Source organism: Temnothorax americanus, unplaced genomic scaffold, assembly GCF_048541705.1.
Source record: "Temnothorax americanus isolate GAGA-0224 unplaced genomic scaffold, ASM4854170v1 Scaffold53, whole genome shotgun sequence".
NCBI lineage: Eukaryota > Metazoa > Arthropoda > Insecta > Hymenoptera > Formicidae > Temnothorax > Temnothorax americanus.
The window spans coordinates 311768-334649 of record NW_027509688.1 but is presented as its reverse complement, the minus strand read 5'-3'; the positions used below and the strand labels follow the sequence as shown (position 1 = coordinate 334649).

The window sequence follows — 22882 nt, the reverse complement described above, 5'->3', positions numbered from 1 at the left end:
GATGTATGTAACATACATACAAACATGTCACGTGGTCATTATAATGGGTGCTTCTCATTTAGCGACACAAGCATCATTGGCCTATACTACGTCACCGACGAGATACTATTAAAGACCGACAACCCTGAGTAAATTTTCGTGACTGCCCGGGGGCCCGGTGGTAATTGAAGAATACTGACATTATCGACTGTTTTGGCTATTCGACTATTCCGAAAAAAGGAGTTTTACCACCGGAAATGAGTTGGCGCTGCAAGTTCATATTTTTTAATGAACTATAGCTCAAACAATTGCTCCCTATGCTCCCTCAGAATCAACAATTGCTCCCCTTTTAAAATTATTATTTTTTGAGATATTTAATAAAAACGAAAAATTTCTAATTTTTATTGAAAAACATATTTATAATAACTCTATGCAACTAAATCCGGCATAGAACGATTGCTCCTTCATTGCTCCTTATTGCTCTATCATAATTTTAATGATTTATTGCATTTTTATTGAAAAATTAACAAATTAATCATTTCACAAGTAACGCCGCCGCCGTCACTATCGGCCGCCTATTGTAACTATGGCTCGGCAGCCATTGGCGGAAATATTCAAACGTAATATAACAGCTCTATTGTTCATAACTATATCTCAAAGAGTTTAGTCAACATTCCCTATTTATTTTCGGTAGAATAACTATTTCAATTATTCCAAAATACAATTTAGAAATAACAAAGTTGCTTCATGGGATGATATTATTGAATTTTATAACAGAGACAGTAATGCCCGATCTACAATAAGAAGTTGATCCGTCTACATTACGTAGAGTAAGCCTAAATTAAGTATTAAGAGAGGCGTAAGGAGTAAGAGTAAAGGTGCCTTTTCATGCTGACGCTCGACGCTCATTTTCAGCGGCAAGAAGGTCGCATGACCACACGTGACGTCGGCGTCAATTGAAATTCATGAAAAGGAAAACAGCGTCAAAATTTCGGCGTCTTCGCGCTGCTTTGGCTTTGACGCTAAAGCTGAGAAAATCCAGCTTTCTTTCCAGCTCTCTAAGGACGTAAGCGAAATGAATAAAGAGTGAGCATACTAGTTATACTATCAATACTATGCCCCATGGTGTAAAGAAAGTAAGGTGTGCTCATACCGAGGACGCGTTTTCGTATCGTTCTGCGCATTGTACCAACCGCCTCCATTTTTAAATTCGTATGTACCCGGCAATTACGAGAGTAAAAAGTATATTAACATGCCTTCATGTGCAGTAAAAAGTTGCCGAAGTTATACGGGAAAAAAGGGATCTGAAAATCTCAGATTTTTTAGATTTCCTGCAGATCCAGTAATGAGTGAGCAATGGAAAGTTATCTGCGAAAATGAAAATATTAATGTAAAAAATGGTATGTTAAACAAACACTTTCTATTTTGATGTATTTGTTAATACTATAATAAATAAATAAATAAAAATAATATATATTTTGTACACATATGTGTAGCTCGTATCTGTTCGCTTCATTTTCATGCAAATGCATACAAAGAGGCTTCATGGATTATTATACTTGACCATACATATTGTATATGTATATTTAATATATATACGTTCGTAATAAAATGTTCCGTTCGTTACTTGTTCATCTTAAAAAATTTTTTTTTTAAATTTATTATTATTTTTTTTATGTGTAAATGTTTAATTTTTTTATTACAATTTTATATAATATATGCATATTGAACGTACATTTTATTTTCTTTCTTTATTTTATCCTTTTATTAATTTTATGCAAATTGTATAAAAATGAGTGTGATATGTCAATTTAATTTGCCACTACAAAATGGCGGCCGCTGGAACAAAATTTGATTGGTTGTTCAAAAACCTGCGTAATAGCACACCTTACTTTCTTTACACCATGCTATGCCCTAGGTGGAAGACATTTTATTGACGCCGATTGTAAATTGACCTTTGGGACCAGGAAATAAGGTGATGTGTTTACGAACGCGGAAACAGCACGCCATGTTTGCATCCGAGGCATGTAACTGGATGTTTCATCAAAAACATGGCTGAATTATCTTTCCGTTGTTCAGTGAAATTTTGTGTACAGTAAGAGGACGATCCAACGTTGAACTCATGTGAGTTGAAGTCATTATGACTTCGATTCACCTCGTCGTACACCCTTTGCCAGGAACTGACGACCAACTCAATGATAGGTAAGCAATTTCATCCGCTATCGGTTTTTCCATTACTGCATCCTAGTTTGTACGTCATACTTGAGAGAAGAGAAATACTATTCTTTTCTTATTTTCAAGCCTTCCATTTACGTTACGACGTGTCACGACATGTCGCAACATGTTGCGATGTGTCACGCGTATGTAACTATTCCTACCTATTTTTTCTCTTATTCTGTGTATATTCGTTTGACGAACATGCCTCCCTTTACGATGTCCTCGCCATATTTTAATGGCAACCTATAAAAATGTGATGTCTATCAATTGCGGGTTGACGGAGCGTGGCTCTTCGTTCGAGTGTGGTCTCGGATTTGATCCCCGGCCCTCATCCCGCATTGTACATATGTATGTACTTCGATAAGAGGCTGATATTTTAAAGAACTCTAGTTTGAAAAATCTGTGGTTTTTTTTTTTTTATTGCTGCACTAGGACTGTAGCTAGAACTTCTTGCTTTCGTCAAGCTTCAAGAGTGTACTGCATTTTAAGTATAGAAATCCTTCACTAGTCAGCTATAAAACAAAAACAGACTTATGATGAAATAGATCAAAAGTATTGCATATGCCTTGATAAGAGGTTAAGAGTTAAAAAAGTGTGATTGTGAATTAAAAATATTAAGAATAGGATCAAGAAATTATGAGCAATATAAGCCTATAGAGTGGGTTGAAACCATCTCAACTATCCACTAGTGGAAATTCCAAAAGATAGATATAGGCTGTTGTCCATTTGACACTACAAATGCTTCAAAGCATTCCTCTTTCTTTCAATGAAGAAAGAAGGAGAAGAAGAACTCTTCAAAGCATTTGTAGCATCAAATGGACCACAGCTATAGTAATTGATTCTGTTTATACATAATATATACACATATATATATGTATATATATTGATTATGTTTCAAGTCTTATATAGAAGATCTTGTAGAAGATGCAAGATACAATATTGAGAGATATAATATTGAATCTAATATTTAATATTTCATGTGTAATAGATGAATATAAACCATGTCACTATTGAAACTTGATATCAAACTTGTGATATTATGGATAAGAAAAGTTATCTTGTAGTAACAATGGAAATGTTTAGGAGACAATGTAGGAGTTACGAATCATTATTATTTAGCTTATCAATTTAAAAAAATAATCTATAAATTGTCTATTTTATATATGTAGACAATTCTATTACATTTTGTATTTTTATATTTTAGATTGAGGGAAATAGCAGATAAAATAAATCGATATGGATTTGTAACACCACCGGCTTTTAATTCTTTAAAAGCGTCGATAAAGCGCATTGTAGTTGGACCAACGCATATCGCTCTTCTTACGGATGACAATAGAATAGCTAGAGTTGCATTTACAGTACTACCAGATAAATTGGATTTGAGTAAAAATGAACCTAATAGAAAGTGAGTAACGAGAGAACAATTGCATGAAAGAGGACAGTTCAATAATAAGAAAATGTTTTATTTTATTGTAGCACAAGTAAAAATCATGTTGGAAATTCTAATTCTGTGCCGAATGGGAATGGAAGTAACAGTAGTGGCAGTAGAACAGGGATGTCACGTTCACGTGCACGGATCATGCGTAACAGTTCTGCGATACGTGGAGGTAGCAGCAGCGGAGGGAGTGGCAGTGGTGGTCGTATAGGACCACCCGGAGTTATTATGGGAGGTGGAAGTGGTAACAGTTCTCGTCCTATCGCTTCTGTGCCAGCACCGTTTGTACCAGAAGATCTAATATCTCAGGCACAAGTTGTGTTGCAAGGAAAAAGTCGTAATCTTATCATCAGAGAATTACAGGTTTAATATTAATATTATTGGAAACAGAAAGAATATAAGATGACCGATGAAAAAAGTACATAATTTAATAAAAATTATAATATTGTAGCGTACAAATCTAGATGTAAACTTAGCAGTAAACAATCTTTTGTCACGAGAGGACGAAGAAGGCGATGATGCGGAGGACGCAGCAGACAGTTATGTCCCAGAGGATCTTATCTCTTTGTTAGATGGTGGCTTTAGTAATGAGCATTCAGTTATAATTGACGCTGATTCTATGTTTTCTGAAGATGTATTTGGATACACTGGGATAAGGCAGTAATTAATTTTTAATATATCTTTTATAATAATCATATATAGAGAGAAACAGACAGAGTATTTTAAAAAGATTAAAACTGTACAGGCTTATAGTCGCAGGCTTATAGCTATATATTTGCTAATAAGTTATATAAAAGATATTTGATCAGTGTTCGTTTTTATATCAATCCCTTCAATAAAATATGTTCTACTTTAATAATATAAGTTATTAAATAAAAGATAAAGTTATTGGTATATCTCTCAATAAGAAGATATTAATATAATAATAAAGGCTTACATGATTACAAATCTATCTAAGAAAAATGGAGCGTTGAGCCGTAATAAGGTATTGGTGTTCATACATTCTATACTTTAAGTAAAGAAGTAACGAATTATAATGTACATACTGTACATATACATATATTCCAATTTAATAGACTGCGCGCCACAAATTTGTCGGACTTGAAACGCAGCTATCTTGGAACATTAATACCCTTCTCTTCCCCCGAATTAAATTGACGCAATTTAATTGTTTAAAAAAAATTTGCGGCGCGCAATCTATTAAGTTGGAATATATGTATATGTACAGTATGTACATTATAATTCGTTACTTCTTTACTTAAAGTATAGAATGTATGAACACCAACACCTTGTTACGGCTCAACGCTCCATTTTTCTTAGAAAGAAGTTATTAATTTATCGAGCAGAGTATAAATGTACGATAATCAAATATCAGTCATTAGCAAACTTATAAACAAAATTAGATAATGCCTGTCGGGCAGCTTAAAATAAATTAAAAATTAAAAAAATAAGATTTGATACAAAGCTGTCGAATATCTTTAGATGATATGGATAGATAATCTATGAAAATGAAAAATGGTTTACTTTGAAGAAATTAATCGGGTTCTATGTTAAGTATTTTTTATCGAGTTTATTAAATATTAAAAGCCTGCAAAGTTGTTTTTTTTTTTAATCTGCATGTATGTTGGTTGTGTGTGTGCGTATGCGTGTGCCTGTGTAGAGGAAAGTGCCCTAATATGGGCAGGATCCTAATATGAGATATGTTAAGCTAAAAGGTCCTATATAGGCCCCATTTGTTGATCCCACCATCTCATATTAGGATCCTATCTCATAATAGGGCACTTTCTTCTCTCTCTCTTTCTATATATATATATATATATATATATATATATATATATATATATATAAAAGTCCCGGAACATACTTCCGGACCTACATATATATATATATATATATATATATATATATGTAGGTCCGGAAGTATGTTCCGGGACTTTTATTTTTGATATCGGTATATTCCGGGACATTTGGCAGTTTCCAGGACTGTCCTGGAAAAAATTGATGTCCTACGGCAATTTTCGGGACAGTTTTTTGAATCTGATTACATATATATGCGTTATATTCCAGGACTGTACATTTCAAAAAACGTAAACACACAGTCCGTATATATATTATATATATATATATATGTATGTATGTATGTATGTATGTATGTATGTATGTAAGTATGTATGTATATGCATATGTATATGTATATGTATATGTATATGTACATATATATGTATATTTTTAAGGAAATATTTTATTTTTAGTCGCGGAAGTTCTTCACGCCGCTTAGGTAACGACAGAGAGAGCGAACGTTCATCTCATGAAAGAGATCGAGATCGTGATAGTTTTAGTAGATGGCGAGATCGTCAATATTATGGACCACGACGTTGGCTGGAAACTGCTCTTAAAGATTCATGGGAGAAGGATTCAGGTATTTTATATAAAAAATTAAATAAATTTTATTGAATATAATCGCAGTTTTTAATGTTTTTTTGTTTAAATATTCTAGATAATAAGAAAAAAGAATTGGCCTCGCAGAGTCCACTATGGATATCTGAAGAATTGGAATGGTGGCACGATCGCAGTAACGATCCAGTACCCCGCTTTGTACAAATAGCATCGCTTTACAGTGAACTAATTGCCATTTCCGTATCAGGCCAATTATATCAATGGAAATGGACAGAATCAGAACCATATAAAAACACAGAAGTACTTATACAAATAAGGCATTGTGATTATATACATTTACTATACAATTTTGCGATACGTTTCATTTTTTCTAATTTTTGTAGAATCCAAATGTGCATCATCCGAAAACCATTCCTTTGGCATTGACAACAGAAAAGATAGTCAATATATCTGCTACGGCAATTCGATGTTCTGTTAGCACAGAAAGTGGAAGAGTAGCGACGTGGCTTGATGAACTTTTAGGACATGTCGCTTCCCGTCTTGAACATCCAGCGCAAGCTTTCACTGAATTTACATTGGATAAAATTGTATCACTTCATACATGTGCTTTATACACTGTCGCAAGACTTGAAAGTGGAACATTATATTGGTGGTATGATCTGGTGTATGATATTTAGCTTTGCGTGCGTGCGTGCGTGCGTGCGTGTATTAGGATGGTCGTTAAAAAAAAATAGATTTTTGTTGCCGCCCCCTAAAATGGTAGTAATTGATGAAAAATAAGATCTGAGGAACCCTAAAGCTGTCAAGTCACGGGAAAGGGTGCCTCTCAAAGAAAGGAGTCTTAGAATTCGCGTTTATCCATTTAATTTTTGCTCTAAATTAGACCCTGATTTACATCATATCTTTTCAAATAGATGAATACTTTTAATTACCTATCATTTGATTAATATCGTTGAAATAACAATTTTTTTTATATTGAATAAAAATATACTCCGGATAATTGACAAAAAAATTCATCGTAATCGTTCTTTTCTGTAGCATTATACAGAGAAAATCGCTTATAGATATATAATTGGACCTTGCTTTACATTGATGTGTTCACCGAATAGGAAAATTTATTAAGATAACAAATTGATGTAAATGAGGGTCTAATTTATAGAGCACAAATTAAATAGAAAAATGCGAATTCTAAGACTTCTTTCTTCGAGAAACACCCTTTCCCGTGACTTGACAGCCTTAGGGTTGCACAGATATTATTTTTTTATCAATTACTACCATTTTAGGAGGCGGAACCAAAAATCTATTTTTTAACGACCACCTCAAATATATATATATGGAGGGGTAAAAGTCAGTGGTGTAAGTCAAATTTTTTTAAATTTTTTCTTGCGTGCATAGATGCAATCTATACAATATATAAATTGCATCTATGCACACGAAAAAATATTTTTAAAAATTTGACTTACACCACTGTGGTTTTTACCCCTTCATATATATATATATATATATATATATATATATATATATATTTATATATATATGTGTATATATATATATATATATACACATATATATATAAATATAAAAACCCCCTGTATACATATGTATGTACATGCATTAAGGTTTTTCATTACTTTTATCTTTCAGGGGTGTTTTACCATTTGCACAGCGTAAGAAATTATGGGAAAAATATAAAGCTAAATCACGCAAGCATAGGCCGTCTACGATATTGTCAAGTGACATTAGTTATGGGACACATGTATGCATGAAAAATAGCCCGGTTTACCAGCCGGGAGCTATTGGTAAGATATCGGTATCTTGTACATCTTGTAAATTGATTTAAATATACTGTTGTACATATAATATAGTCTAATGAAACAATTGTATCGCATAATTTTGAATGTATATAATTGACTTTTAAGGATTTACGATAGCTAACGGTGTACCAAAAGTTGGACAATTGTTATCGGCAGCATGGAATGTGGATGCTACTTGTAGATTTAAAATATTGCCTGCTGGTATGCAAGTGTCTAACGCGAGTACTGATAAACGCGAGTCTAACGGAAATGGAAGCGCGGGAGTTGTGAACAAACCAAATCACAAGGAAACGGCTGACAGGCTTGATATGCCCCCTCCGCCATCTCCAGCTTCGAGTACTTGCAGTGACACTGGCAGCATTACAACAAGTCATAGTGAGATATACACGTTACTTATTTAAATTAATAATATTTATAAAAGAAAGATGTAGTATTGAAGATGAAAGATGTATTATTGAAGTAAACTTGATGCGTTTAGAATAAGAATCTTTACGAAGAAATGTAATTTTAGAACGACAAAAACGTATGGCACCTCGATGCGAAGGAGAATCTGAAAGAAAAGATGAAGAGGATTGGCAATTAAAAGATGTTGTTTTTGTTGAAGATGTCAAGACTGTACCTATTGGTGCGATCATTATTTATACCTATGAAAAAAATATTTTTTGACTCTATTTTAAAATGAATCAGAAAGAATTAAATGTTGTGTAAAAGTCGGGTATTCATAGTCGGTTCTTATATTTAAGACCGTTTTAAGTACAATCTTAAGATGTCATTAACCAATCCTAGAGCTGTATTAGCATCTTAAGATATTACTTAAGACGATCTTGAAATAAGATCCGACTATGAATACCGGTCTAAGACTTCTATTTTATTATCTTTTATTAATAGGGAAAGTTATAAAAGTCGATGGCTGCTACGTTGCGGTTAAATTCTTTTCTAAGGATTCAAAGGAGAAAGAGAAGGAGATTAAAGAGAAAGATTTCAGCACGTCAGACTTTAAAGATCTTACGACAGAGGAGCCAATGAAATTATTAGCAGATTGCAGACTTTTACGTAAGGATGAGCTACAGGTAAGCCATAGTTGTTGTGTGTATTTATTATATGTAACATAGTACTAAATATATAATTTTTATAGGTAATTAAATCATCATTGAATCCACGAGCTCCGGACTGTTTTCAAAGAACACCTAGAAGGGTCAATATCGTGGAAGGTTCAAACGATAGTCTGTTAACTATATCTACCGATGGACAAGGTATCTTTTTTTAAAGAACTATATTTTTATATACAATGGTCTTTACATTTTAATATAGATTTTTGTTATTCTTAAGATGAAAGTAAATGATTATTAATCAATGAAAAGTATATATCGTTATTACCATTAATCAATAACAGATACATTTATTTATATATTTATTTATAGGTATTCATGCTATATTGAAAAGTGGCAATAAATTGAGTTACGTTGTATACAATTTAAGTACTGGAAGATATGTTCAAGATTGTTATATTCCATCTGATATTTCATCATTTTTGGGATTGCAACCTCAAAATATTAATCTTACGAGCGCAGGAGAGGTATATTTCATTGATATTTATAAATAAAATATATGTAAGATACAAGATATCTAGAAGAAAATTTTATCTTTTTTGTATTTTAGAATATCGAATTTAGAATATATGTATTTTAGAATATTGATTTGTATTTTAGAATATCGAATGTTCTATGATTTTACGAGATGGTAATAATACCATTTATCCAATCGCGAAAGATTGTGCTGACGCTATACGCGACCCAAACTGGTTGGATTTGGCTCCGGTAAATTGTATTGGTGCAGCAACCATTCCTATTCCTAGTTGTTCCAATTCCACCAATTTAAAGAATCAGGTTGCAGTTATTGCATTAGCATTCGACAATCTTTTGCTTATGCCACGTATATTGCGATGTGATTACGAAAGTGTAAAGCAAGTATTTTGTAATTTGGACCAAGATCTAAGTAAGTGTAACAAGTATATGTAACAGTAAAGTGTATATGTATATGTAAAATTTGATTTTCTATAAATTATGTATGATAAATTTTACAAAAGTACATATGCAATGCTTAATATATTTTTCTGTTTTGCAGGGAACAATTTGACATATTCGAGTGCAAATTCACAAATCCAAATGATATTGAAGGAACGCTGCGATGGAAACCGAAATATACTTCATGCTTGTGTCAACATGTGTTCGCCAACTTCTAATAAAGAAACCGAACAAGGTTATTACAATTATAAAGATATTAAGAGAATTGTGACATATTTTGTTTAATATATTATATTTGACTAATATTATATATTTTATTTGTTTTGTTAAAGTTATCGAACGTGAGTTAGTGTCGAATACAGTAGATGGAACTTCCGCACCTATTGAAGAGCCCATCCCGACATTAAGTTGGCCACCAGAAGCATTTGATAACACATCAGGAGAAGAGGATAGTTTATTAAGCATAGGTGCTGCTAGTATATCTATGATGAATAAATCTGGTAAGTGACATCAGTTTTATATGTCTGTTTATGTCACGACGCAAATTTAATTTTACACGTATATGTACATGAATGTGTGTGCGCGCGCGCGCGTGTAATTATATTTAATATCTTCTTTTTATTATTATTTCAGGTATTGGGACTACATCTAATAATACATACATTATAGATTCCGTTGAAAGACGACATAATGCATTGCTCATACTGAAATACATGTGCGAAAATAATATCTTGACACCGCACCTAAGAGAATTACTAACAGCAAAGTATGATTAAAATTTAAATATAATTCTAAAGCAAGAAACATACTGATACATAAACTCTTTTAATGTTAACATTTTTCACGTTAATTTTTTAATAATTTTTTTACATGTAAAAAGGGATGCTCAAGGGCAAACGCCCCTCATGCTCGCTGTATCGGTCCGTGCATATCATGCAGCTCTTATCTTATTAGATACTATACAAAGAGTTGGCAAAGATGCAAAAGACACTTCAGCCATGATATTGCCAGCGGATGCGAGTCCAGATCTATCTCCACTGTTCGTTACTTGTTGCAATGATACATGTAGTTTTACGTGGACTGGAGCAGAGCATATTAATCAAGTATTGAATATATGTATTTACAAGATGCATTGTATGCAAGATACATTGTATGTAGAAGTTTTTTTATTAAACTAAATTTTTTTTATTTTAAGGATATTTTTGAATGCAGAACATGCGGCTTAACGGGATCTTTGTGTTGCTGCACCGAATGTGCTCGTGTCTGTCACAGAGGTCATGATTGTAAGCTCAAAAGAACTTCACCTACAGCATATTGTGATTGTTGGGAAAAATGTAAGTGTCGCGCTCTCATCGCTGGTCATCAAGGTGCAAGATATGACTTGCTATGTCGTCTCGTAAATAGCACTGATCTCGCCACGAAAATTAACTCACGGTAAGTCATACAAATTATACACAAATATTCATGTGTAATGTGGAGAACAATTTTGTTTGAATAACAAATAATTATTTTACGTACATTTTATTCAGAGGTGAGAGCATCTTGTTATTTCTGGTGCAAACGGTTGGAAGGCAATTAGTCGAACAACGTCAATTTAGATCGGCACCTAGACAACGATCAACTTCGGCTAGTCGTAAAGCACCCACTTCGGACGGTATACTTTCTACAGTCTTTTTATATTTTTATTGTTAAAATTAAAAAATTCAAAGATTTATATATGGAATCTTATTTTATTCTATATAAAACTTGTTTTATACAGCAAGCAATATATCTATTTACATTGTTACGTTTGTATATTTACAGATGTATAATTGACATAATCGTGAAATTGAAAGTATGTAGTTCTTGGTTTCGCAGGCTTGGGTGCGGATTCGGACATGCCAGATCATGATTTGGAACCTCCTCGATTCAGTCGAAAAGCGCTCGAAAGATTGTTAAATGATTGGCCAGCTGTTCAATGTATGATCATGTCAGGCGTTTCTGAAAATGGTACTGATCAATTATTCGGCGATCAAGGGCAGTTATGTCGGCAGAGTGGCACCGCATTACTAGACAAATTTACGCATTCCTTGCTAGTTAAATGCAGCGCCGAAGTAAGTGAAATGATATGCAGAGCGGAATTGAATAGTGCATATATATTTTTCCTTTTTTCTTATGATTATACACTAACGAATTTTATATGATATTTATAGATGCTCGATACGTTGCTCACCACTCTAATCAGAGAATTGCAAGACGAGTCTGTGCCTGGACGACAAGAAGAAGCGAATAATGTAGCACGTCGATTCGTGAGATCCGTGGCACGCATATTTGTCATTTTCACTATAGAAATGGCACCAAACACGACGAAAAGGCGAAGGTAAAATAATTATTTCCGCTTTATACGGAAAGTTTGATAATAATTCGCTCATTATAATTATAATATTACATAGTGTCATTTCTTAATGAAAAACAAGTTAAAAACTTCTGAACCATTTTCAATACTTAAGGGGATCCTATAGTCGTCTGTAATACCGAAACTTGTTTTAACCTCAACTTGCGAAAACATTCGCTTTATATAAAAATTCTACAAGTATTGTTATAAAAAGACTGTGGCGTGGCCAGCGGATTACATCTAAAAATACGATACCGTTGTCAGAATTAGGTTTATGGCGTTCGATTTGCGACTCAACCGACTCGGGTCGCATCATGTATACAGGATCTAGTATCATTGACGTGGAATACATACATAGATTATGTATGTATTCCACGTCCATTGATGCGACCCAAGTCGGGTCGAGTAGCAAATCGAAAACGCCAGACTCTAAACAAAAAAGTTATCTGTGAAAAATGATTATTGCAAACGTGCACTTTTAGTGTAATTTAGTGTACACTAAAAGTGCACGTTTGCAATAATCATTTTTCACAGATAACTTTTTTGTTTAGAGTCTAAACCTAATTCTGACAACGGTAGCGTATTTTTAGATGTAATCCGTTGGCCACGCCACAGTTTTTTTGTAACAATACATTGTTGAATTTTTATACAAAGCGAATGTTTTCGCAAGTTGAGGTTAAAACAAGTTTTGGTATTACAGACGACTCATAGGATCCCCTTAAACGAAAAGAAAGTGTTGCATATTGTATATATAATATATATATATACATATATATATATATATATATATATATATATATATATATATATATATATATAAGGCGCTTGCAATTTTACTTAACACTTTCTTCGTTAAGTATTGGAAATGGTATATATATATGAACACACATTTTTACGTATACATACACATCTATATATATATATATATATACAGGGTGTTCCATTTTAAAAGACCCAGCTAAATATCTCGAAAACTTTTTCCGGTTGTACTTGTCGGTTGTAGTTGTTGGCGAATTTTTAACTTTCTGGCGACAGCAACTGGCAATTGGCAACCGAAAATAGTACTTTTTAACTACCAATTGCCATCCTTCGCGACTGGCGACGGGGCATTTGCGACGTATTGTAGAATGGCCCTAAGGGAGAATTCACACCTTGGTAGAATAGCAGAAAGCAGAAAAGCAACAGCCAATCAGGACTTTGCGCTGGTAGTAAGCATATTACAGTATGCATGCACAGTACATTCTGTTTACTACCAGCGCAAAGTTCTGATTGGCTGCTGCTTTTTTGCTTTCTGCTATTCTGCCAAGATGTGAATTCTCCCTAAGACTTCTCAACCAATTTATGTCGATACAAAAACACGTTAAAAAGAGAGAGTTTGATTTTTCGTATTTCCAGTACAAGTCAAGCCTCGCAGCCTTTAATGAAGTGTCGGAAAGTTTTCCAAGCACTAATTAAATTAGCCGTAGAAGAATTATGCGAAACAGCGGATTCATTGATAGCACCAGTTAGATTGGGCGTAGCACGTCCAACGGCGCCATTTACGCTAACGAGTTCTGCAATTGAGGTGATTAACGGCTCGGAGGAACTATTTTCTATAGAGCCCTTAATACCTCACAGTGGTGTCAATTCGGAAACGTTGGACGCGGCATTGCAAACGCAACAAGGAAACAATAACATAACTATGTCAAGAGGAGATGTTTCTGCTGTAGATGAAACTGAAGGTGGAGAAGGTATAGAGAGATATATTAAAATTTGAGTTGTCTTAATAGACCAATTTGTATACGTAATGATTAGGGATGGGATCAAGTTTCATATGTACTCAAAAATTCGAGTTAAATAATAATCAAGTTTTATTTTCTAGAATTCAAGTATAAATATTCATAAAAAATAACATTTCATACATTGTACTTGCAGGATTTGAAATGTACTTATAAGCAGTTTCTATTGTAAAAATTAAATCTTTTACAAGTAGTACTTGAAATCTAAGACTAAAGTTGTGTTAGTTTAAAGAATATGTAAATGTATAAAGATTTTAAGTAACTTTTATTTTATATTTTATTATATTTAATTTTGAAGTATAATTTAATATTTGTAATTATCAAAAAATAATTATTAAAATTTTGCTTTATAAAAAGGAAGGGCCATCTCCGCGAGGACCATCTCCTATTCAAAGGAATGTAAAATTTGTAGTGAAGTATTCACAAAAGATTCGAATCTATTTGATCCAGGTTTGACTGTACTTGGGAGTAATACTGTTACAGATTCGAACCTTCTTGTAAGATACTTAATCCCATCGCTAGTAATGACACATGAGTTTTTGACTGCGTAAAAATACATGATTGCTCGATGTAGAAGTCCCTATGGATATGGATGGTGATATTAGCGAACACGAAGAATCGGGGGTCTCTGGGACTGCCACGGGCCAACCACTCGGAGAGGTCGACTCAAACGTCGGTGGTGTAGGCGAGGAACAAGCGGGAGATGGTGAATCAGACACGGAGTTGGACCTCTTAGCGGAAGCGGAAACTGAATCTGATTCAGATGACAATCATAGCAATCAGGACGCAGCGTCGGCACAACGTAGCGTGCAAACGGGCGCAACCGCAGGTTCCGATGGTGGAATGGGATCGATATTATTGTTTCCAGAAGACGAATCTGGAGAATCGAGCCAGCAGGAGGACGATGAGAGCGAAGCGGGGGAAACAGACGAGCAAGATAACGAAGAGTTTATCGGTGATGAACAATTGGAGCGCAGAAGGTAATTGTGTTCCCGATCTTTCTCAATTGTGTCACCATCTTGTCGAGCTATATTTATGTTTTTCTTTCTCATTATATCTCTGATGTAACGAAGATGACTGATAAGCTGTCAGAACGAGAGCATATTTGCCCTTTATGTTCCAGACGTGGAACACTCGTGGAATGCTAAATGTAACATTGCTTTATTTCAGTGGATCCTCCGGTCATTTGCATCGTAATAATCTCGCACCCGTGTACATGCAGTGGGCGATACGCAATCGTGAATCGAATACGCGTACAGCGGGATTACGGGTGACTGGTGGTAGTAATCTAGTGTTTATCGACCCCGCGTCCTTGAGACGCACCACTGCCACGTCGGCCGTTGCGACCGCGCAGGAGCCCATAACAATGGGGACTACTGCTAGTTGCCTGGCGCGAGCTTTCGGAATTGTTATTCGACAGATTGCCGATCTGTTGGTCATGATGCAAGATTATAAGAACTTGGCGCCAGCCTTACCACGTTTGATGGAAATCACTTTTCAGGACGCTCTAAGTTTACAGGTATGCAAACTTATTGTTTCAAATTTCATCACGTCGGTTCGCGCATACGATCAACGAATCCTGACGAGACAAGTTATTTCTGCCGTAGTCGTATTTAGAAGCGCACTTGAAGCCTACGTGGGATTGGCTGCTTACGGTGATGGATGCTACAGAAGCGCAACTGAGATTCGGAGTATCCCTGACACGTAGCGCGGATCCGACTCACCCTGAACACCCTCTCAATAACGCTCCGTCTCTGTCGGGCGGTAATTTTAGTGGTTTGCTAAACACGGCCGCGCTTTCGTTGACTCTTCAAGGAACTACAGGTCGGAATACTCGCGGTGGTATTGCTACGAGCTCGAATATCTCCACTCCTCAAGCTTCAACACGACTCACCGTTGGTTTTGCAGGCGTTGGCGAGCCTCCGAGGAGCAGTAGAGAGCGTGAAGGTTTACATTTATTTTGATATCTTTATATTAAATGTTGCGATACTTTTGGCATATTTTAAAATCCGTAAGCCACACATTTTCATAAAATTGAGTATAGAAGTATTTGTGTGATTTTCCTAACAAACGCAAAATAATCAAAATTTTCTCGATCTTACAAAAGAAATAGAAAAAGGAACGTCATGATGTGTTTCAGGTGGTGATGCACACTCAGCGAGACGTGAATTCTTATCATATTGTCTGTCTTTGATGCGTGCCCACAATAGCGAGCATAGAGATAGTTTGCCAGTTTTGGATGTTTCCGCTTTAAGACATGTCGCTTATGTGTTCGATGCACTTGTATATTATATGCGTTCTCTCTCGGAACCACTTGCTTCCCGAGGCGAAACTCAAAAGGAATCATCCAGTTATTCTAGCTGGAATGATCAGGTATGTGAAAAATTTAATCGCTTTATTCGCATACGTTTCAGCTTGTTTGTAGACACGATATCGTGTAAAGTAGAGAAATTGAAAGTGGATATAATATACATTTTGATGTAAATTTCTATTTTGATACTGTAAACATGCTTCTCTCTCTTTTTATGACAATGGACACGCGACGCGATTAGTACAACGTTCTTTTCGAAGTACCGAGTACCGAGAGCATTTAAAATCATAATTATCGATGTAATTACATTAAATTTTTTCTTTGTAGGATGAGAATGACAATGATGAAGGTGAAGAATACAACTCGCCAGCACCAACTGCCATGGAAACGGATTCCGTAGATTATCCAGATTTACTTCAAGTACCCATATGTGGATCTGGAAATCATGGCAATTCGACGCCGAAAGGGAGAAAACATCCTTTCTTGCAAAGATCAGATTCTACCTTGTGTCTTGGTTGCCCGCCCCTAGACCCTTTTGATACCGTAATGAGCGAAGCGTTGCCATTAGCTGATCAGCCGCATTTATTGCAGCCACATTCGAGACGCGAAGATCTATTCGGTATTCCGAGACAACCAACTTGTTCTAGCGCAGGTGGATCTAGTCAAAACCCTTTGGAAGGTTTACCAACGAGATTAGGTCTTTCTGTGCGTGGCATGGACAGTCAAAATAACGTGACAACTCCAACATTCAGTCAAGTTGTACAAGGGCCGCTTTCAAATTCCAACTTGGAATCGAGACGAAATTCCATTTCAGCTGGAGACTTAAACTCAAGTTCTATTAAATACGCGGTAATAATTTTTCCTATAATATTCATTCTTACATAAATTGCTGGGATATTTCACCAGCGGCACGTTTGCATGTGTTTTTAAGGAATTGCATGTATAATTTGTGTATTGTATTTCAGGAGAAATTAAAGTCATCTAATCACGCTAACGAAGGGCATTCATCTCTTGTAACGGAACAAATCATCGACAGAGCGCCGATTATAGTATCGACAAACAATCAAAGTGATGCGGCAACGAGCACCAAAGGCAAAGACATGTGCAAAAATAATAGAAGCGTTATAGTTCGAGCTGGAACGATATCGGTAAATGTTATCACGATATTATTTTGAACAAATGTTTTTTAGTATCAATATTTAATATTTATCATTTTACAATTTATTTTCTAAAAGGAATCAAATACGAGTAAAGTTGGTGCGCCAGAAATATTGGTTGTTCCAACCGTCGAAAGCCAAAACGTGTCCGAGGAAGTCGACCCGGCTGCCACAAGTCATGAGATATCTGCTCATGAAACTGTTGAAACAAGTCCGGTAGAATCTGCCAAAACGGTATCATCGATTGGGACGAATATCTCTCATAATATTTTGCTAGGACGATGGCGATTGTCGTTGGACTTGTTTGGACGAGTTTTTATGGAAGATGTAGGTTTAGAAGCTGGATCTGTAGTGTCCGAATTAGGAGGATTTCCCGTGAAGGAGGCTAAATTTCGCAGAGATATGGAAAAACTTAGAAATTCGCAACAAAAAGATATTACCATAAAGGTATGTAAAAATAAAACTAACAACTTAAGCCAGCGGTACACGGAATGTTTTCCTGCTGGATTGCTTGTGATCTAGTAAATTACTAGAAATCCTGAGTGTTGAGTGGTGCAATTATAGTAATTTACCATATTGCAAGCAATCCAGCAGGAAAACGTGCACCGTGTGTCACTGCATAAGAAATACTATGCACTGTATTAAATGTTTACGAATATATGCTATACAATAACCCAGGTAGTAGAGTGACGTCAAATGACGTATTAATTCCGTCCTAAACGTCCTCTAACGTCATTAAGACGTCTTTAGACGTCATCTTGCTACCTGGGAAGCCTTAAGTACAAACTACTACATCACGCAATTGACCGACAGGTCGAACGAGATAGAACACAGTTACTAGTGCAGACGATGAAGGAGTTAAATACGCAATATAACATATATAATAGAAGAGCTTCGAATACTCCACCTTTGGCAGTGAATCGCGTTAAAGTTTTTTTCAAGGATGAACCTGGCGAAGGAGCCGGCGTTACCCGCAGTTTTTACACGGCGATCGCAGAAGTTCGTAAAACCTAAAATATAAAATTAGCATCGAGTCGGTTTAGTCGTAAAAAAGTTTATACTATTTCTTATTATTTTTTAGGCATTGCTGGCAAATGAGAAACTCCCGAATCTCGAAGCAGCGCAAGTAGGATCGAAGTATACGCAATACAACGTTTTGCAAAAACTGAAAAGCAGAGATCGTGACCGTGATCTTAGACGACAAGTATGTCACGTCAATGAATCAATGCAAGATGGAGTCATTGATCTCTTATCACGTGATATTTGTTTTGATTTCAGAATACACGTTCTTCTGGAAAATGTCGCGAGACACGTCGCGCTTTATCTTTTGATGCTCGGTCTTTCCACCCTTCGAACGCGATTGAAGGGAATAATAGTTCAGCACCTGGTAGCTCGTCTAGCACTCATCCCTTGCCAATTAACCACCCGAATAACGATCACTTGACTATACATCAGCAACAACTTGGCGATAGATTATATCCTAAGGTTCTGTGCGACATATACTTGTTAAAATATCTCAAATTTAAATTTGTTTCGCGAAGTGTGAAATTGTAAACTCGTTTATTTTGACTTGGTCTCTTTTATATTGCATGTATAATCATTAATTTGTTTATTGTAGGTGCACGCTTTACGACCAGCGTTGGCTGAAAAAATAACTGGCATGTTGCTGGAGCTGTCACCGGCCCAGTTATTGATGTTGCTGGCTTCGGAAGACGCTCTGCGACAGAAAGTGGACGAAGCGTTCGAATTGATTCATAGCCACACTCAAGATTTGACCAGCGAAATGCTGGATCTCGATGTATTTAGCTTAACCGAACGATGCGCAGCAAATAAGAAGAAAATGGAGAACAGCATTCTAGACGACACGGAGGATAATGCCCCGATTTTCTATTCGCCTGGTAAACGCGGTTTTTATACGCCGAGGCAAGGCAGAGGCAGCTACGAACGGATAAATGCATTCAGGAACGTAGGCAGGTGAGTTCAATATATCTCTGTCGTGATGACACATCTTTCTCTTATGTAATTTCTTTTGTGTATATTTAAGTAAGAATTGAACTTCAAATTTGGTTATATTGTTCCCAGACTTATAGGACTATGCCTCTTACAAAACGAGCTTTGTCCACTATTTTTGAACCGCCACGTAATCAAATATATCCTAGGAAGGCCTATTCGTTTCCATGATCTTGCATTCTTCGATTCTGTTATTTACGAGAGCTTGCGACAATTGGTCATTGATGCTGAAACGAAAGACAGTAACAGCTTGTTTTCTGCATTGGATCTTACATTCAGGTACAACTTTTTACTCTGTCTTTTCATCTCTTTTTTTAATATATTTTTATCAGGATAATCATACATGTACGCAACAATTGTAATATATATGTATATGCGCGTGCGCGCGTTGTGTGTGCGTGTGCGTGTGTGTGTGTGTGTGCGCGCGCGCGCGTGCGCGTGTATGTGGTAATCTTATAGCGTTTTTCACTGGCAGAACTGGTGCGCACTCAGTGCACATTAAAGCCGTTGTACACTGATTTAAGTCTCTAATATTTAAAGTAAAATGCAAATATTTCGACTGATGAAATACTCAGTACATATTTTACCAAATAGTGCAATAAAGAATATTGAGGATTTCATGATTTAACCCGATTATATTAAACATACACTTTACGTTGGTTTGTGTACGACGGCTTTAATGTGCACTGAGTGCGCACCGGCTCTGCCAGTGAAAAACGCTATTATCTAATTTTCGTGATTATTCACACGTTAAGGGTCGGCAAGAGACACGGTGGAGACCTCTGTCGGGTTGGCTTAACTGCGACTCGCTGCGAGTCCGTATTTTATTTATTATAAATTTTTAAGAGCCAAAAAATGGAAAATCCGGCTCTGTACCAGGTTGCGGCTGATCTTACTGATTAAAACGAGCATAAGTTTAATGAGATTCGTTAATTAATTTGGCTAAAGTTTGGGAAAAACCGTTTCTAAGCAGCTTTGCAAGCCTGCTGCCTGCTGAAAAACTGCTTAGAAAAGGTTTTTCCCAAATTTTAGTTAAATTAATTAACGAATCTCATTAAACTTATGCTCGTTTTAATCAGTAAGATCACCCGCAACCCGGTACATAGCCGGATTTTCCATTTTTGGCTCTTAAAAAATTTATAATAAATAAAATACGGACTCGCAGCTAAGCAACCCGACAGAGGTCGGTAGTGTTACTCCTGTCGACCCTTAAGGCCATGATACTAGAAAAACTTAAGGCCGTGGCACATAGAAAAACTTAAGCAGTAAAACTCAAGCAGTAAGCAAATCAGCCAATCACAGTCAAGAACTTAAGGCATGGCCCTAAGCGGTAGCGAATCCATACCGTTGATTTCTTACTGCTTAAGTTTTACTGCTTAAGTTTTTCTATGTGCCAAGACCCTTAAGCAGTAAGGAAATCAACGGTATGGATTCGCTACCGCTTAAGGCCGTGCCTTAAGTTCTTGACTGTGATTGGCTGATTTGCTTACTGTTTAAGTTTTACTGCTTAAGTTTTTCTATATGCCACGGCCTTTAAGCAGTAAAACTTAAGCAGTAAAGAAATCAACGGTATGGATTCGCAACCGCTTAGGGCCGTGCTTTAAGTTCTTGACTGTGATTGGCTGATTTGCTTACTGCTTAAGTTTTACTGCTTAAGTTTTTCTATGTGCCCGAGCCCTTTATCTTCATGCAATCATGATAACCTGATGTTTAATTGAGCTGTCAAAATATAATTTACGATTAATTATAATTATTAGATATTAGAATTAATAAAATCATTAAACTTTTATTATATAATTTTTAATTGTATAATACATATGTACATATCTACATAAATGCAATTATATACGTACATACATACACATATAATTATATTAATAAAATCAATGCCAATATGATTGACTTGCCAAAAAATAATGAACTGTATCAATTGATGTAAAGAAAACGTAATTTCTCATTGCATTTAAAAAAGTGCAGTTGCCCATTCATTATGTGCGTGTACATAACTTATGCAAATGCATATTTCTAAAAAAATGCAATTATAAGTTTTTTTATATTCTTATTTTTATAATTTTAATACTTTTACATACAGAATAAAGCGAGAGTGGAAATTGAATCTGATAGGTAAAATTATGGGTCCGCTTATTTAAAAAATATCGCTGACAATATTATGTAAAAAGCGCATGCTCTTTATAAAAAGATTGTTATATACGTTATATTAATTTTTTATAATTATAAAACTTTGATATTTTTATTTTTTTATATTGAAAATGCTTCATTTTCGGTATATTTGAGGCATTTTCTTCAAATCCTATACATATGACAATTTAAATGTCGAAAGTTATTCCGTATTTTAGTATCGATTTGTGTCCCGAGGAAGGAGGTGGTTCGATCGAACTTATATCCAATGGTCGCGACGTGGAAGTAACTGCGAGCAATGTATATGATTATGTACGCAAATACGCAGAAGTTCGTATGATTAAGGTGCAAGAGAAAGCTTTGCATTCTATGCGCGAGGGAGTTTTTGATGTCCTTCCCGAAGGAGCGCTCGATGGTTTGACCTCGGAAGACTTAAGACTCCTTCTGAATGGAGTTGGCGACATCAACGTGTCAGTTCTAATATCGTATACATCGTTCAATGACGAATCCGGTGAATCGACAGAGAGACTAGTTAAATTTAAACGCTGGTTATGGTCCATCGTTGAAAAGATGTCACACGTGGAAAGGCAAGACTTGGTGAGAATTTTTTGCAGACCGCTTACTTTTTATTTTGTTGAAAACACGTTAATTTTTGTGAGCCGGAAATTCTGTTAACATTTACGCTCTCACTTATTGCAGGTATATTTCTGGACGGGCTCTCCAGCACTACCAGCGAGCGAGGATGGTTTTCAACCGATGCCGACCGTGACGATTCGGCCGGCGGACGACGCGCATCTACCAACCGCGAATACATGTATCTCCCGATTATACGTTCCACTGTACAGCTCCCGTCACGTCTTGCGACACAAACTACTTCTCGCTATTAAATCAAAGAACTTTGGATTTGTATGAACTTAGTTCTGTGACTATGCTTGTACGTGTACAAGATTAAGTCACGTTATTGATAATGATACAAAACCCGGAGTTGTACGTTGTTATTTTTTTCCTCCCTTAGACACAATTTTTAACATTTATAAATTTATAAGGTGTAATAATGGATTATGATTTTCTTGATCCTGAAAAAAAATTTTCACCTTCGTAAAGCTTTATGTTATATAAAGTGTCATACTTAGTGTCTCTCTCTTTCTCCCCCTTTCCTCTTTCCGCCTCTCTCTTTCTCTCTCCCCCCTCCCTCTCCCCTCTCTTTATAGCAAACAAATAAAATTTTTAAAAACACAGTGAAATTT

The 22882-nt window shown here is 35.6% G+C and overlaps 1 protein-coding gene across 4 annotated transcripts; it reads left to right on the top strand.

Moving 5' to 3' along the window:
- The first annotated feature begins 1975 nt into the window (after nt 1-1975).
- Nucleotides 1976-22879, top strand: Hyd (E3 ubiquitin-protein ligase hyd). 4 transcript variants are annotated; one of them, XM_077419303.1, is made up of 37 exons: nt 1976-2181; nt 3401-3601; nt 3673-3994; nt 4083-4291; nt 5884-6050; nt 6129-6328; nt 6412-6680; nt 7673-7827; nt 7948-8217; nt 8354-8467; nt 8731-8912; nt 8978-9095; nt 9264-9418; nt 9552-9837; nt 9967-10101; nt 10199-10366; nt 10500-10632; nt 10747-10969; nt 11062-11300; nt 11396-11520; nt 11724-11959; nt 12059-12225; nt 13636-13970; nt 14593-14998; nt 15189-15537; nt 15626-15965; nt 16159-16391; nt 16657-17178; nt 17295-17477; nt 17565-17933; nt 18300-18485; nt 18568-18690; nt 18765-18971; nt 19105-19460; nt 19569-19775; nt 21854-22232; nt 22335-22879. In XM_077419303.1, the coding sequence occupies exons 1-37, from the start codon at nt 2120-2122 to the stop codon at nt 22545-22547; spliced, it is 8544 nt and encodes a 2847-aa protein (XP_077275429.1). In that variant the 5' UTR covers nt 1976-2119; the 3' UTR covers nt 22548-22879. The 4 variants fall into 4 exon arrangements, with proteins under 4 accessions (XP_077275429.1, XP_077275428.1, XP_077275426.1 ...); XM_077419302.1 differs by having other exon boundaries at nt 11709-11959; XM_077419300.1 differs by lacking the exon at nt 1976-2181 and adding an exon at nt 2402-2544 and having other exon boundaries at nt 11709-11959.
- The last annotated feature ends 3 nt before the right edge of the window (nt 22880-22882 follow it).